At 38.7% G+C, this 17,013-nt stretch overlaps 1 protein-coding gene across 1 annotated transcript; it reads right to left on the bottom strand.

Moving 5' to 3' along the window:
• Positions 1–691: 691 nt before the first annotated feature.
• SLC25A17 (solute carrier family 25 member 17) lies at positions 692–17,010 on the bottom strand. Its single transcript, XM_079304681.1, has 9 exons — positions 16,799–17,010; positions 13,117–13,177; positions 12,092–12,158; positions 9,560–9,711; positions 8,422–8,538; positions 7,557–7,702; positions 5,603–5,698; positions 1,786–1,868; positions 692–1,309 (listed from the first exon to the last, which is right to left on the bottom strand). The coding sequence occupies exons 1-9, from the start codon at positions 16,985–16,987 to the stop codon at positions 1,162–1,164; spliced, it is 1,059 nt and encodes a 352-aa protein (XP_079160807.1). The 5' UTR covers positions 16,988–17,010; the 3' UTR covers positions 692–1,161.
• Positions 17,011–17,013: the final 3 nt, after the last annotated feature.

Below are 17,013 nucleotides of genomic sequence, written 5' to 3'. Positions count from 1 at the left end.
ATTCAGACTCCAAAAACAAGTGCCATTTTGCAATTCCGTAACATATTTCCAGCAGCATTCAAGTGTCTTCTCCCAGACATTCTTGGTGTAAAAACTGCCATGAAAGTTTTCCATGTATATTCCAAATATTCCAAATAGAAAACTGTTCTTCAGGACAATCCTACTGCCACCTTAACAATGGACAAAGCACAATTTAACTTTAGGTTCTAGGAACATGGACCAAAACTATGCAAAAAGAACATACAGACATCCTAACTAGGACAACAGTTATGACTTTTAGGCTTTGTGGTCTGGGAATAGTGGAAAAACAAACAAAGCACATTTTTGAGCTAGCATAGCACTTCTGAAGCATAGGGCAGTGTCTCTTGTCTGCATAAGAACATGGTGTGAATTCATATATTCTCACAAGGAACAGAGTCACAAAGCTTCATGTATTTCTGTAGCAAGCCCATTTTCTTGAGGCAACTTGAGGGACTCAGCTTGAAAAAGCAAGAAGTTATCTTCCTCCATTTAGCCAGTATCTGCATTCAAAATTCTCAAGATTCAAAATAGCTGGATTCAAGAAGACAGATTGCACACTCACTTATAATATCTATTCCAGGAGTTCAGAGAGCTCACCACCAGGTATTTGGGGTAGCATCAGATCCTCTGCCACAAACATACATGAAGGTAAAGGAAAACTATATCAAAATTGTTATTCTTTATGAATTATTTTAATGAACCAAATATGAATTGACAAAAACAGATCAAGGAAAATAACACAAAACCAGCCCCACCAGCTGCTGACAGAAGGTAGATACAAGAATAGTTGAGGATGATTTGAGGGCAGAGAAGAAAGCAGAGTGAGAGATTCCCACCAAGAATATCAACCAAAAAACCAAATCACATAATAGTTTAAATTTCATGTCAAGTGCTTAAATAAAGTCTCTGGGTTTTTTCTCTTAACACAGTGAGTACACGTAACAATAGGGAATGGGCTATCCCTGAATTTGTGGCAACAGGTCCTATAGAGCATATTCCAGATTTCCAGATTTCTCCAAACACTGGAGATAAAGGTGGCTAAAAAGAGAAGCAGAGAAAGTGAGGACCCTTTGCTACCCAGCCAGATCTCAGAAATGGAATGTGTTTCCTAGACCCAGAATCTTTGGCATAGGTTCCTTTTCAGTGTTTGCGCGAGTGCTTTAATCCCATGACTGTGAAGGTTGCAGCCGTCAGTTTCTCATACACCAGAAACATAAGAGCAGCAGTAAGGACTGTCTGCAGCAGCTTTGCTTCAAGGCCTTTGTAGAGTCCCACTAATCCAAAACGCCTGAGGAGGAGGGGGAAAAAAAAAACAAACAAGAAAACAAGTATTATTAGCTTTCTGTATTTAAATCAGTACACTACAAAGAAGAATCAATGCCACAAGTTAATGACAACTGTAGAAATCTTAAATCCATTATTGATCTTGAGCCAGTTATGCTTAATAATATTTTAAAGAAAAAATTCTGCAGAAATGTAAGGTCTTTTGTGCAAGAAATCTGCTTCTCTTCAAGTTGAGAGGTGAAATGAATTAGTATCCATATGTATTCTTATATATCCTTGATTCACTTACTGTACAGACATTTAGGAGAATTTGGGTTTGTGGGCTTACTCTACAATATATTACAAAAACCAGGTTGACTCAAATGTCAAGTTTAAGGGAGGCAAAAGGAGACAAAATCCAGATTCAGCAACATTTTCAAAATATTAGTAATATTCAAGTCTTCTCTACCATGGTGGGAGAAATAAAATGGGACAGCTCACCTCACTCTCTGTTGAAGAAGGTAAAGAACATTTCTAAGACTGCCCAGCGTTCGGTTCTCTGGGTTCAACCTGTGACGTCCAAACTGGAAAAAAAGGAAGAATATTTTGCTGTAATATTTCCCCACTGTGCTTGGCAGAGAACGTCATACATGCATGAAACCTGGAGAACCTACCCTAAACCTCTTTAAACATTTTCCACATTCTATGACCACCAGCAGAGAAAAGAGGCCAAAGCTCACACTGCAAGATTTAAAACTGTACATACTGTAATTAAGTTTGGTTTTATAAGATGTATTCTAACAAATATTTCCTCTCTTTCAGTTACTCTGGAAGAAGCAGTTTTCAAGATCTCAAAAGCATAATTTGCAGAGTCTTAGTAGGAATATGACACTCAAAGCAAATTCTTTCTGGCTTTCTCAGCTTTTACTTCAAAAAGATTCAGACCCTCACACATCTGCATATCATTACTACATTGAGATTGCATAGTTGAACACAAAATTTATCTGCCCAGCAACGGTCCTGAAGCATTTCTGTGTGAACTGCTGTGGAAGAATTCAGAATTGTTTGAGCCACCTAACTGGCCTAAATAATATTTCTCTTTTACTCACTGCACTTGCTTATCCTCAAACTGGTTTTTAGTAGTCATGAAAGCTGCTGCTGTAGAATTAAACTAACAATTTCAGCAACTCCTTTTCCAGCATTCATTGATACTTTTATCTGATACAGGTTGATAGTACTGTCAGCAAGGTGTAACAATGAATTATTAATATACAGGAGTTGGCACATTTGTATTTGTAACAGCATAGCCTAAAAGCTTTTGAAGACTGTATTAAGCTTCTTACTAAGAAAGGTGAACTTGAGCAACTGCATGTTGGATAAATTTTTACCCAGAACATGCTCAGGCAACTGCTATTTCTTAGGTGTAAAAAATTACTATTGACAGTAGGTAAAGTATGCCAGCTGATTTAGGCAGCTCGGAAATTTTAAGAGAATGCTAGGATGATGCAGATTCCTTTACTATGTGTCTTGGGTAACTTGGGTGGAAACAGCAGTAACAGAATCCTAGTGGAAATCTCCTGTTATTAGGTAAATACCTACTCAAAATCCAGAATCTTCTCATCAGCAACCACCCATCTTATATTGACAAAACAATGTTAAGAATTATTGTCAAAGATTCAGACAAACCCCCTCAAACTACAAACTAGGTTCCAAGTTACAGTGTCAGTCATGGCCCAGATTACTCATAGGCTTCCACACTACACCATTAGGTGCCTCATTCTTCTCTTTTCTCCACCACTGGACAATTTCTGTACTACAAACTAAGGTTCATCAAGAGGGAAGAAAATATTAATCTTTCACTAGGATGTTAACACTTCAGTTTTTACTGCAGAAAATTTCCCCAAGGGATTAGCATTCTCTATGACAGAGAAATAAAGACTTCAGTTTTAAAGACAACTTTTTCATCTGGGATCACTGGGAACATTATTGGTATTGCTGTACCTCCAGAGCCAAATTTAATTTATCTGCTCTTTACTGACACATAGGCTAAAGAACAGTTTCACTGCATAATGAGTAATAACACCAGTGTCACATAATTTTAATGACTGGGAGAAGGACAGACCAAATAGCTGGAAGCTATCACTATCAATTACACAGGATAACTATTCATTACTGATATATATGACAGTAAGAAGAGAACTATGCCAAAGAGCTGAAAGCAAAGACTTTATTATAAAGAACTATAATAACTTCCAATAAAGACTAAGTTTCTAAAGGTTTAATGTTTAAAAAAAAAAAAAAAAGAAAAAGTTCTGTACTGCTTCGATGACAGAACTTAGTTATGATATGTAAATTTATATTAATTATATTGAGCTTATATTAGTTTGTGTGCAAATCTGCTAAAATTGTTTGTAAAAACACCTGCAACTGTGTATTTTTTTTTTTCATGAAGAATATTAGTTCTGAAAATACTAAGCCTTCACTCAATCTTTTTTTAACATCTCTTAGTGTAAGTGACAAGAACTTCAACAACTAGAACAATGCCAACTTTAGATTAGAAAACACATCACAAAGTAGAGCAAGTCTGAACTGGACAGCACAGTTGTCACAGGCACACATTTCTGCTGTCCTTGACAGATGTGTTTAGGGCTCCTGGCTATTCTTTCATAGAGCAAAGAGACAGAAATAACCCCTAGTGACTGCAGAACTAGAGACAAGGTCCTTGTGTTCCCCATCATGACAGGGAGAGGATGGATGGGCACTGGATTTTTTTTTTCTGCTTTTTTCTTTTTACACTGTCATTGAGTGTCAGAAAAATTTTGTTCAAAAAGCTAAAAGGAGACAGAAAAGATATGAATCCTCAAGACTGTAACCACTTCTCTGGGAATCATGGAAAGGAATGAGGGCTGAAGTTGTTCTGTGGCTGCAGCCTCACAAAACCTGCACTACTGTGCAATGCTCAGGCTAAAACAGAGCACTCCAACTTTCCTTCCAGATCTCCTTCACACCAGGAGAAAACAGGAGCATCACAAATCAAAAATAGACTGATGCTGCAACTTATCCAAACAGAGCTATTTTTGCTTAAATGCTTTTTTGTATCTGCCACTCCAGTAACAGAAGTCTGTGTTATTGGTTTAGCTACAACAGAGATGTGACCAGGCTGTTTAAACAGAATAAGCCATTGAAATCAAACACTAGTTCAGCTGAAGAAAAATTATGAAAACCTCAGAAAAGATGACTGCTGACTAAATTAGACAGTAAGTATATTCAATTCCTCTTGGTTTGAAATATAGCATCTTAACTATCTTTTTAAAGGTTATGAAAAATCAAGACACATTTATTCCACTCTAATTAGAGAGTTACAAATTATTATAAAACTTGCTTGAAAACTACTTTTACCAGATGAACAATTAACAGGAAAATTCCCCTATTAGAGAAGTGATACTCTTAGCATGGAAGGCTTGTTTTCAGTAATTCAACTCTTTCTCCAAATTTGTCCAAGTTTTAGAAGATACACAATGGTTTTACTGTACAGGCAAGTTAAGGCTCCTCCTTAGGAAAATATATTTCATCTGGAGACACTTATTAATATTTAACTGATACAGAGTTTAAAGCATAGATTTTTAAGTACAATGCTTATGCATGGCCAGGTCTACTCCTTCCTTCCTACTCCCCAGTTTTGTCTTGTGTCAATATTACAGCAATATTGGTACACTCTGAAGGCAGCAGCATTATCCAGCACATATACAAACTGCAAGTCAGAATAAATGCAAGTCTTTCTATTACCACTACAATTAGTCTACATGGCCAGGCAAGGGGTTAAAGATATTATTTTTGAGGGAACTGAGCTTCCCCTGATGAATCACATTAAGGACACTGACAAGGTCAGACCACCATCTGAACAACAAAACCTATGACTAGAATTTTGGTTTTTTGTAATTACCATAGGTCATCTGGAAACAGACTAGTTTTAGAAGATTCAATTTTAACTTCCCAATTGATACATTCTCCATTTATCTTCCAAGAAGTAAAAGTACATTTTTGTAGTGCCTAAAAGCAGTACAATACATCAGGTTCTGTGAGACACTGTACCAGTACAATACACTGGTGATCCTACCAGCTACCTGAAACAAATGTGCACCAGTATACCAAGCTCAATCAAAGCCAAGGAGGAGAGCCATTCTAATCAGGGACCTGCCTTGGGAAAAATGCCTCCCAAAACAATGGGTTCATTAAAACAAGTTAAAACAAGCCATATTAGCAAGGCTTGCATGATACAGACAAGTCAGAATTACCATGAAATGAAATTATTACTTACCCTCAGAATTGACTGTACTGTCTGCAGAGGATAAGTGAGTGTGGTGGCAACTGCTTTGGCTATTGCACCAATGACAAAAGCATCCAGAGATGTGAGCTGTTCAATAGAAAAAGAACAAATTTACTCCCACACAGTACCAAAACAGCCAATTACCCATTTGTATTTGGGAATTCTGTACTGGTACCTGCTACCAGATTATCTAAGGATCTTTAAAATAAAGATTTCATGTAACCTCAGGGTTTTCTCATTTTAAAGAGTTGGTTACGGTTCAACTAACTTACTTTCCCACATCTTAATTTCATTTGTAACTTCCACCTGTTTCTTGCATTTCTCAATATAACCAGACTACTAAAACAGGGTTGATATGAGGCCATACAATTAGACCACTTCAAAGCATCAAGAGTCGACAGAAGATAAGAAAGTATCATTTAAACATACCACCAATCAATGAACACTTCAGTTTTTGCAACAGTGAAATCTAAAAATCATACAGTGCTTATGAAAAGGTGACAGCAAAAGAGTCCTTGAGCATCACTCTGTATTCCTGAGATATAATCACTACACTCCAGGCAGAATTTTAGTCTCAATGCCATAGGCTAAAAATCTCATCCCCTATTATTTAAGAACCTCTGCTGAAACCCATCCTCAGCACCAAAGCTCACACTGCCCCAGGATGCACCATATACATTGTTACAGCCTATGCTGATAACACTGCATCTCAGTCTAACAGTGGGAATTAATCACTGAACATAAGCAGATATCCACATCAAAACATGCTCAAAATATATTCTAAAATAAACTAATTGCAATCAAAAACACACTCATGCACACACATTGTTAAAAAGGTCAACCTGATATATATTTAGGCCAATCAGGAAAAGACCAAATAGAAAGAAAAATATATTCCAAAATAAAAATTACCATTCCTAGCTGAAAAAAAAAAAATATTTCCCCTCTTCACTGATCATGGACAAAGAAATGCCCTAATTTAAGACAGAACTAAGTAATTTAAAAGAAACAAGAAATAAACACATGTTATTAGCCAACAAGAAAATAACAATGCAAATGGAAGCCTAGCTCATCATTCAAAAAATGTCTAATGTATAATGCATAATGCAACTGCATAGATCCATCAGGCACAAATGGGGTGCTACAGCTGCAGTATCAACTAAAGACAGTAGAAGACCCAAGACTCATTGATGCAAAATCTCAGGTAAAAATAATCTCACTATGTCTTGGGGAAAAACAAGATGGCTTAGTAACATACTGGTATGATCTAGCACTCTAAAATCACAAATTAACAGCAAAGCACCCCATCTTAAAGATATGTTATGACATTATCTGAAACTGTAATACAAATGCTGATTTTCAGTTTGCTGGAACTTAAAGGGAACATGAGTTCAACTGAGATTCTGTATCTGATATAGACATGAAAAAAGAATAAGGAAAAAGAAGAGCACTATATATAAGGGACAGAAAAGTGATTTATACTTCTATTTAGAAAAATCAAGAAGATATGTTTAAGTCTAGTGTTCATCCCTGGAAAAATTATATGGAAAAACAGAGGTCTTCAAGAAAAAAAGGCCATTATTTACTGCAAAAAGTGTTGAAAGTAGACTTCAATACAGTCAGTATGTAAATACTTATAAAAAATATATTAGAATTGAAATCTCTATTTCTAATCAAAACCTGTGAACATATGCAAACAAATGTGGACAAGAGGTTCAGTTTTATTTTTACAGGTAGAATAATTTATTACAGGAATCACTTCCCTAAGGACATGAAAGATTCACATCTCATTGTATGATGGTGATTCCTTTTTAGACACACTAGCTCAAAAAAAATCAAAAGAACCCAAACCAAACCTACATTCTGAATTTGTTCAAGTGATGCACATCAAAAAACCTGTCTTGTAACAGAGCATGCTCATCATCTGGCCTCCAAACATACTCACTTGCAGCTGCTTTTTCAAAAGTTTTCTTTTAAAGCCTTCATAAAACATAAACTGTATGGCAGGATTGAAGACCAGCAGCAAGGAGGGGAAAGTACCATTCCACAGAGCTAAGACTCCTTCATCTCGTACTATCTGATGAAAGGCATCTGAGACAAATGGTGAGGATAAAATCATTAATATTTTGAGTACAAAACTCTGAATATAAAAGATATGAGAAGTAACTCTTAAAGCCTAATACTAATAGTGTATAAAAATCCACTGAAGTATTTTATGCAAGCATTTTTATCTTCCTTTTTAATCCAGAAGTAAATAGAAAGGTAGTGACAAAGGAGGTTCTTGTTTGCATAACCATTAACATAAACAAAACTTATAATCTGCACAGGCAGCCCCCCCACTTTTTTTTTTTTGTTTTTTTTTTGTTTTTACAAGTGTGGCATCCACATTAAGGTCTTCCAAACTTTCTTCAAAATAACAGTAATGTTTATTTGGCTGGTTGTTTTTAAAAGGAGAACAGCCTGAACATGTGAGTGATTAAGAGATTAAGATGAGTGAAGTTTAATTTTCAGACTGTCCATCCAAACTCAGACTCCCAGCTACTACTTCATGGGGCTCACTACTGCTCCATTATCTGTATGACAACATATCTGTCCTTGCAAAAGATATTTTAGTTATAGGAGTGAACACTGCAATCTCCTAATCACAAATAGCCAAGTCCAGTTTCCTGTAATACTCAATGACTGCAAAGTGACAGAGTAACGTAGAGATTGCAGGGTGAAATCAATTACATGAACAAAAGTCTCCAAAGTCCACAGTACATTTCATTTCATTAATTTCTCTTTGGCTGAAAACAACAACAGGCACTCACCTATTATGCCTCTGTAATTGGTTGGTACAATGTCTTCATTTCTGAATTTTGCTCCCTGCAGCTTCAGGCGTGTGTTCACTACCCAGAGAGGGGTGGTCAAGAGTACATTCACTACTCCTAATGCAAAACACAGCACAAAGAAAATCAGCACAAAACAGAAGATTTCAAATGTTTTCTTATCCCCTTTTTCCCCCGATTCACATGCTATTGAAATTTGTGGTAGGAAGAAGAAAAAAAAACAACATAGCATATGGGAAAAGTAAATTATAATTTACTGTACCCTAATTCCTGTAGCTTTTGTTCCAAAATATATTTACACGGATTTTTACCCCAGACATATAGCCAACTTAAGAATTTCCTTCCTTACTTCCACCAGCTATCCAGTCAGTCATTATATCTAAACACTGAAAGTATAAGAAACTACCAACTCCTCCTCCACTCCCAAAAAAAAAAATCCAAACACAGAGGATTTTTTTATAATTTTTTGTTTGTTTGTTTTTTAAAGCTTGATTCTATGTGTTTGCATGAGCAATAGTCCCTGAAGAATATCACTAGCAAACACAGTGGCAACTTTCCACACTGGATGTGCTAGAAAAGTCATGAATGTTACCATCCCTACAAAGAAGGCACTTCAGTATCCACATAAGAGAACAGATTATAAAAGAACACATGGCCCCACTAGACCTGCATATATCTAGGAACTTCTTGTCACTTTCAAAACCAAGTCTGAAAACTGACACCCAAATGTTTACATTAAAATTTTTTACCATACTTGAAACTATTTCAAAATTGACATGTATCTTTCCTCTGGAAAAACCCCAACTATCACCTCTCCCTGCTACTTGTTTCAGCATCTAAGTGATGATGCTTAGGTACCTGGTAAGTACCACACCAGACACAAATATCATACTAAGCCACAAGAACACTGTGCTTTGTGCCAGAATTCACAACAGGAATGGTTTGTGCCTCTCCTTAGGAGGCAGGGATGACACAGAGGAGCAGTCAGAAAGAAGCAGGTCTGCATACAGTGGGAGGTGTGAGCACGCAGTGTGGCCTCCAGAGGACTTCATAAAGAATACCATTATATAGAATATACCAAAAATACACTATTGATCAAATGGAAATTTTGAAGTATTACCTGCAACAACCCCAAGAACCAAGTCTTTTCCAGTGGTCGAATGCTGACCTTTGACCCAGAGGGCTTTAAGACTATTAAATGTATAAAAATAAACAAAATTTGAGCAGCAAAGGCTGGAGATAACAGGGAACCATCCTCGATATGGTGCCAACCTAATGGAGAGCAAAAAGTCACAGTAAGAATCAGCAAAGTATTTATGTGATCTGGCTGATTTTATGTGTGGAGGATCCCAGAGTTACAATGCTGTATACTACAGGAAGTACTAACTAGATATGTCTTTATCAGCAAAGATAACAAACCATATTTAACTCCTGTGTAAGGAAAAAAATATCTGAATTCTCACAAAATTTAAAAATTGAAGAAATTAATATACTCCACCTAGGAGAGCTTTACAATGGATACAACCTGGGGACACAAGATACACAGGTGGGAAGAATTTCTAACAAATGCCTCACTGTAAAATCTAGGGCAAATCAGCCAGGTAAGTAAGAAAAAGACATTACCTAGTTAAATTTAACTAGATTAATCCCAGATGAAAACCTGAATATCACCTAAACCTGTCTTGATTTAGGAATGATTTCATAACAACTAACAAAGCTCCCTTCTCTGACAGGCCTGATGATCCTGTAAAACAGGTACACTTCAACATCTGTCCTACATTCCCAACACATTCTACAACACATCCAAAAAAAGATGATACACACCTTCACTGGAGTTGCACAGAACAGGTAGAGAGCTGATATCATGTCAAAAGCATAAAAACATCACCCCAACAGCAGTAATTATGAAGGCTCTTTAGAATTCATTAAAATATTGTGTGTACATAGAATTTAAGGATTTCATATAGTACTGTAAAAGATGCAAGGCTAGTAAACACCACATCTGACTTTTCTTAAAATGTAAATGCTGCTTTTTCATCTCAAATCCATTGAGTGCTTCTCCTTGCCATGTTAGTTGGGAATACACCTTATTGTTATAACTGCTTCTGAAGTTACAGGCTTAGCTAACCATAGTTACAAATTAACTGGCTATGCAGTTATTCATAAGCCAAATTAAAACAATTCTTATATTACCTATCTCTTCTGTGCTGGAAAAGAAAAAGAGAAACATCCTCTAGGGATCATGTCCTCTTAGTTTGGGTTTGGTTGATTTATTAAGAACGACTTCTGATGATTTTCAAATGAAACACCTTGTAGTACAAAACATGAAACTAAAACAAAGCCCATGAGTTTATTTTAATTACTTAAGTTGTCAGTAGTAGCATCCATGACTCACTGCAATCTTGAGAAAAACTGGTGTACAGTAGTGAATACTTTTCAGATCATCTAGAAAAGGATGGAACTGCAAGGAAGAAAGCTGTTTGATAAACTTATGCAGGAAGTCCTTTACCTCAACATATTTGCTTTATCTAGATGAAAGAAGCAGTCTCACAGAAGTATAGTAATGAGACAAGACTCCACAAGCTAATGTGAACAAAATGCTTATGATCTCACATCATATTCTGTATTTGTGGTTGTTCAGACTTTTTTTGTTGCTTCAGACACATCTCTAAATTAATACCATTGGTTTGCCAGGCTTTCCCAATACCTTTGGAAGAAGTAATGCTCCTCTTAATAATGGTAATGTTGCTCCTCTTAATTAATAAGTAATGTTGCCAGAGCTACTGATTTTTCTCTTTCACAGGAAAAGCAAGATGATCACTTTTGCAATCTTTTCCCCTCAGTTAACTTCTTAATTTTTCTTTTTCACTTCTTAATTTTTTTAATTGAAGTTTGCTCGCCACCCTCACGTGACAGAGGAAATGTGGGAATGTGAACAAGAGCAATCAGCCAGCAGAGAATTCCTCATGCATACAACTGCCCAAGTTCAAAGGTGACACAGCATTATGAGCCAAGTTAAACTTTTGTCAGCTCTAATGTCCTGGAAGCTCTATTCTACTTAGGAGCTCCATGGATTTAGCTAGGAAAATACTTCTAACAAGGATAGGCATAAAACTCTTTTTCCCAGCCAGCTCAGCTCAGACTATTACAAACTGCTTCTAGATAGATGTGGAATCCCACCAACATAGTGCCCTGTGTTGTTTACTTCTACATGTTTAGGAGAAGAAAAAAAACCTTCCAGCTGGGAAACATGTCTCAATTCTCCTCTTGAAAGTGGCTCAGTTGTCCAGGAGTTTCATCTTTGTTACTGAGAAATTGACACACCCAAGAATCCAGGCAGACAAAGCTGGTTGATCAGGTATATGAAGGTACATTTGCATTTCTGAAGAGGCACAGCTACCTCACTAATGAAGGCACAGTTACATCACTGAACAGATCAATTGCATAAGGTGCTCAAGAAACTTAATCCTAGTTAGCTAAAGATGAACACATAAGATTATGCAAGTCATATCACACCTGTGTGGAGACATTTCAATTCAGAATAAAATCTGTCCAGACAGATACAGGCTACGTGTTCCACTTTAAAAGCATATTCAAATTAGTTTTAGAGCTTGTCTACATGATGACAAACAGAAAATTAGTATCTACTCACAGGCCTTCTTCCTTGATTATTTCCAAAAGGACTGCTGGTGTTGTCTTTGACTTCCGCTTCTCATCAACTAGAAAGCAAAAGAATCAAACTTTTAGATGATACAAACTTTTAGCACTCTTTTTTAAGTCCTTGTCCTTGCAATTCTGAATATACCCTAAAAACACATATTTCTTCTTCCTCATAAAGGATAGAAATATCCTATTTCTCCTTATTTTGATTTGCTAGGTAAGACTACTTCCTTTTTTTATTCTTCCCCAGACTGGCAGGTTCTGTTGTGCTCCAAAGTATCTGCAACTACCAGTACCTAATAATAAACTGAAATTAGGTTCCCCTTAGGTAGAGGGCTAGAATTGGGCCTGCCTAACTGCTCTCAAAATTATTCCTTGGACAGCAGACTAGCACCAGCAATCTCCTACAGTTCATCTGCCAGAAGCTAAGTCTTAGCAAAGCAGTCTCTTCCTGCACTGAGAGCTGTTCATTTCTCAACCACATATTTTTGACAACCAGGCTGATGATTCCCTCCAGTTCTTAAAGAGCTTTAGTCACAGCTCTAAAAAGTGACTTTTGATTAGAATATAGAGTTTTAGAACAACACAGTTTATACTCAGATGCATTTTTGTAATTATTGGATATTCCTAATCCCAGTTCTAACCCTGACTTTTCCCTTTAAACCATCCTCTGGAATAATTCTAGACTTGTTTTTCATGATATTGCCCCTGCATTTTGAAGTGTTCTCAGTAGCCAAAAACAACAACACACAAATACAATCTGTGCGATCTCACATCTTTGTCTTTGGTCTTAGATAATAATTAAAAAGCCACAGAGCACACAGCCTTTTCAGTTAATTAGAAGGTTGCCCAACTTTCAAAAGGAAGAATTACCTTCAACTGGAAAAAAGGTGTTACTTTGACACAAGTAACACTCCTGGTCATGTAGAACACCCCCCCTACAACCACCCTTACAAGTGCCCAGGCCAAGATGAACAAAAATGCCATTGTACAAAGAAACTAGATTTTGACACTTACCCTGAAGTCTAAGCCTAGCTGTATCCAAAGGAAAAAATACAGTCATTGCAGTCATACTGCCCTGAAAAACAAAATAAACTGGCTGTATAGTGTATCAGTTGCTTATACTGTGCCTGCTAGACCCTTCACTTCTCACCCACAAACCAGTCTGCTAAGCAAGTTTAAAAAGGGAATAAACTCCATACATAACAATGCATTTTTGTCCCATACTTACAAATGAGAGGGGGTTTTTTCTCTTGTATTAGGTCAAGCTAAAATTAAAACCACTAAAAGCTTTTTGCCAAAAGAGAAAGTTTTTGAAGCCTGAAAGCTCCTCTAGTAGGCATGAGAAAACAAACATTGCACTTTCTCTACCTCCTATTAGCCTCAAAAAGGCCCTGGCTTGATGTTAACCTGTTTTCCATGCATCAGGTGGCTGCTAAAGCTGTGATACCTCTTCTATAAGCAGCCATGAGAACTGGTGGGAAGCTCTGGGATACAGCAAGTTACTCAATGCTGCATTTAAAGTACAGTGCACAGAGTGACTTGAGCTTTCTACAGCTGTCTTATGCCATACATTTAAGTGAGATTTACTTCTGGAAATACTCCAGCTCCTCAGCTTGGGCCTATCTCTACAACCAGTAGCAGGGGATTAATTTTCTGATGGTGTTTCCACACTAAAACAATTCTGGGTTGATGTCTTAACCAGACTTAAGTTTCTCCAGTTTTCCTAACATTAGGTAGCAGATTTAAGGCTTGGCCACAACTACCTGGTTCTTTTACCACATTTAGTTTGGACTCTTGCCAAACCAGTTCATTCTGCCCTCCCATGTACTAGTCCTGTGCTGCATCATTCTCAGTACCTACCATGTATCCAGCTGGACAGCAAGTGGATTAATGAACCCATCTGACTGAAAATTTCTAAAAAGTGTATCTCAGTCAGAAGGTTAGTGCAGCACAGAAAGTGCCAGCAAGAGCCATAACACTCCTCCTGAGGAGCAGTAATAATGCATTACTGCAATTTTGAAGACAGCCTCGAAACGCACTTACACCTACGCCCAGAACAAAACTGCACAATCACTGCAACTTCCAGCCTCCCCCTGCTCCATTTATCCTGCTTCCACCCTCCCAAAGTGAGATTTGTCCTGGATCCTAGTCTCAGTGCAAAGCACCACACAGCAGCAACACACATGCACACTTGCACTCAAAGTCAGAAAATGGCAATGAGGAAATAGTCGGGTAGTGTAAAACAGGACACAGTGGATGTGTGGCCAAAGACACAGAATAGTTTATTTGAGTTAGAACGAACCTGCAATGATCACCTAGTCCTGCTGACCCCACACTAAAGCATGTTAAGTGCATTTCCCAAATGCCACAAACTCTGACAGGCATGGGGCACTGACCACCTCCCTCAGCAGCCTGTTTGAGTGCTTGACTGTCAAACTGGCTTCAAACTTACATGGAACTGTACTTCAAGAGAATGGCATGAGATAACTAAACTGACCTAACAGTACATTGCACATAAAAAACAATTTGTAACCACTCCCCCTCTTTTGCTTAACTGAGGGAAATAGAAAAGCCAAGTCACTTTTCTCCTGGGTTTATAAATGGAACAACTCCACTACATGATGAGGAGGATGCCAGAAGCATCATATGGAAAAGACAGGATTTCATGGCTAGAGGAAAGGAAAAAAGGGATGAGCAGGACCAGTACTTTCCCCAACAACAAAAGCCCTCAAGATGGACTCAGATTCCTTGCTAAACTGCATGGAGACCAGCAGATAAAATGATATTACTGAGTGCAGAACAGATGCTGCCATGTATTACCCTGCACTGCTGGAAGGGTGAGGTTTCACTGTCAGCCTTCCCCCCACCTCCTGTCAGCACTGGATCTTGGTAGTTTGCCAAGTCACATTACCACTGAATAATCACAGGGACAGGTACAGACTGGTTCATGTAATTCCAGGCTCTTGGTCAACTGTATTTGTACCCCTGCCTACTCCAATCTGGCAGCATAACTTTCTGGGCACCTACACAGTGATGCTGACACAGAAACTAATCTGGCAGAAAAATAACTTTTTCCACTGGGCTACTTCTTCAGTTCCATCAGTTCACTGATCAATCCCAGCACTCAATAAACAACAGTGCAGTAGCCAAGAGGTGGCCTGAACAAGTGGCCTGAGGTGACTGCTGATAAGAAGATGTGTGCAGGACCACAGCCTGAAGCTTGGCTTTATGAAAAAATAGTAATAACAAAAAAAAAGTGAAATATATAAAAAAAATTAACTGCTATTTTTCAGCCACCACTCAGCCAATGAAGCAGCCTGACTGCTCGACAATAGTCCTATAAAATTCTCATCCCTACAGCTTTTGCAACAGGAAGATTATGTTTTTGCTACATGCGTAGTTAAAGAATATGCAACTCAATTAAAGTTCACAGGAAATCAAGCACTGTTTTGTTTTCTTTTCTTTTACTGTTCACAAAACTATTCCTTCATCTAAAATTTGACTAGGTTGCCTAGACAGAATATGAATTTTCATTATATCAGAATACAAACAAAAGTTATCTTGTGATCTGACATCTGATGCATTAGTTCAACACAGTTCTGAGTTTATGGCTGGATTTGTAAGCTTGGTTCACACCACGAACTTTGTCCAGGGACACAACCTGACAACAGCAATCCATATTTGAAGGGAGAAACTAACAGCAAGGTCTAGAAAGTATCACTGACTTCTACAGATGCCTGCAAAATGAAAACGGGCAGTATTTCAATGATGAGATCATTTGAAAGAGCTCCACTTTTTGAAAGTGAAACAAAATCCCCACTGCCTTTGATGTTTAAAGAAGCAGACTTTAAACAATTCAAAGAGCAGACAAAAATCTTGTGTTTATTTATAAACAAACCAAAATATCCCTTAAAGTCTTGTTTTTACTTTTAGAATCTGCCTTTATAACAGAATCACTGTAGGGCTGGAAGGGTCCTCTGGAGATGACCCAGTACAACCAGTCCCACCTCCCCCCCAAAGCAGTGTCACCCAGAGCAGGTGAGAATCCATCCAGGTGAGCTTTAAAAGTCCCCAGAGAGGGGAAACTCCAGGACTTCACTTGGCAGCCTATTCCAGTGTTTAACATTCAATAACATTTAACAACTTCCATCCTACAGGAGACATGAGTTCTTTCTATCCATCAGCATGCCCAATCCAACACGCTACATGCACTAAAATTCTTAATCTGTTGGAAGAAGAAGGCTGATTACTATTTAGAGCTAGCACTCTGAAAATAAAAATCCAAGGGCTGGGCACACTAGGAAATCTACATAAACTAAATGCGACTTTTTAATTTACATGTGTCACATGAAAAATTAAATTCAGCAAGCGACACAAACCTCCTCCGGCTGCACTGCTCGCTTTACATTTTGATTAGCACCGATGCGCTGCCTCACCCTTCGCAACTCCGCGCACTTACGAGGCCGTGGCAGCTCTCGGATTAACCAGCTGAGGTGCCGCAGAGCTCGGATTATACAGCTGAGGTGCCGCCCCTCTGCCTGTGCTTAGCCTCTCACGGCCGAAGGGATGCCCAGCTCCAGAGGCGCCAGCCCGGCTCCCTGAGGGGCAGCTCCGGCCTCCAGCGTCCCGAACCCCGCGCCGCTTCTCCGGCCCAACAAAGGCTGCCGCCCGCCGCGCCCCCCGCCCGCCCGCTCACCACGGCGCCAGACACGGCGTGCACCAGGCTCTCGTAGGAGGCCACGGAGGACATCGCGGCGGCTCTCGGCGGCTGTGGCTGTGGCTGTGGCTGTGGCTGCGGCTGCGGCTGCTGCTGCTCCGCCCGGCCCGGCGGCCCCGCGGCCCCGGCCAGCTCTGGGCCGCCGCGCGCCGCCCCCGCGCCCGCCATGGCGCCCGCCCCGTCACGTGCGCCCG

This window comes from Erithacus rubecula (assembly GCF_903797595.1).
Source record: "Erithacus rubecula genome assembly, chromosome: 4".
In the NCBI taxonomy this organism is placed as follows: domain Eukaryota; kingdom Metazoa; phylum Chordata; class Aves; order Passeriformes; family Muscicapidae; genus Erithacus; species Erithacus rubecula.
This window is presented reverse-complemented; position numbering and strand designations above follow the sequence as displayed.

Bases quoted from the DNA above. Each gene is read 5' to 3' on its own strand.
- SLC25A17 (XM_079304681.1), bottom strand. From the start codon at position 16,987: ATGGCGGGCGCGGGGGCGGCGCGCGGCGGCCCAGAGCTGGCCGGGGCC. The intron at 13,178-16,798 runs GTGAGCGGGCGG...TTTGTTTTTCAG, and splicing joins ACGCCGTGTCTGGCGCCGTG to GGCAGTATGACTGCAATGAC. The intron at 12,159-13,116 runs GTAAGTGTCAAA...TTTGCTTTCTAG, and splicing joins AGCTAGGCTTAGACTTCAGG to TTGATGAGAAGCGGAAGTCA.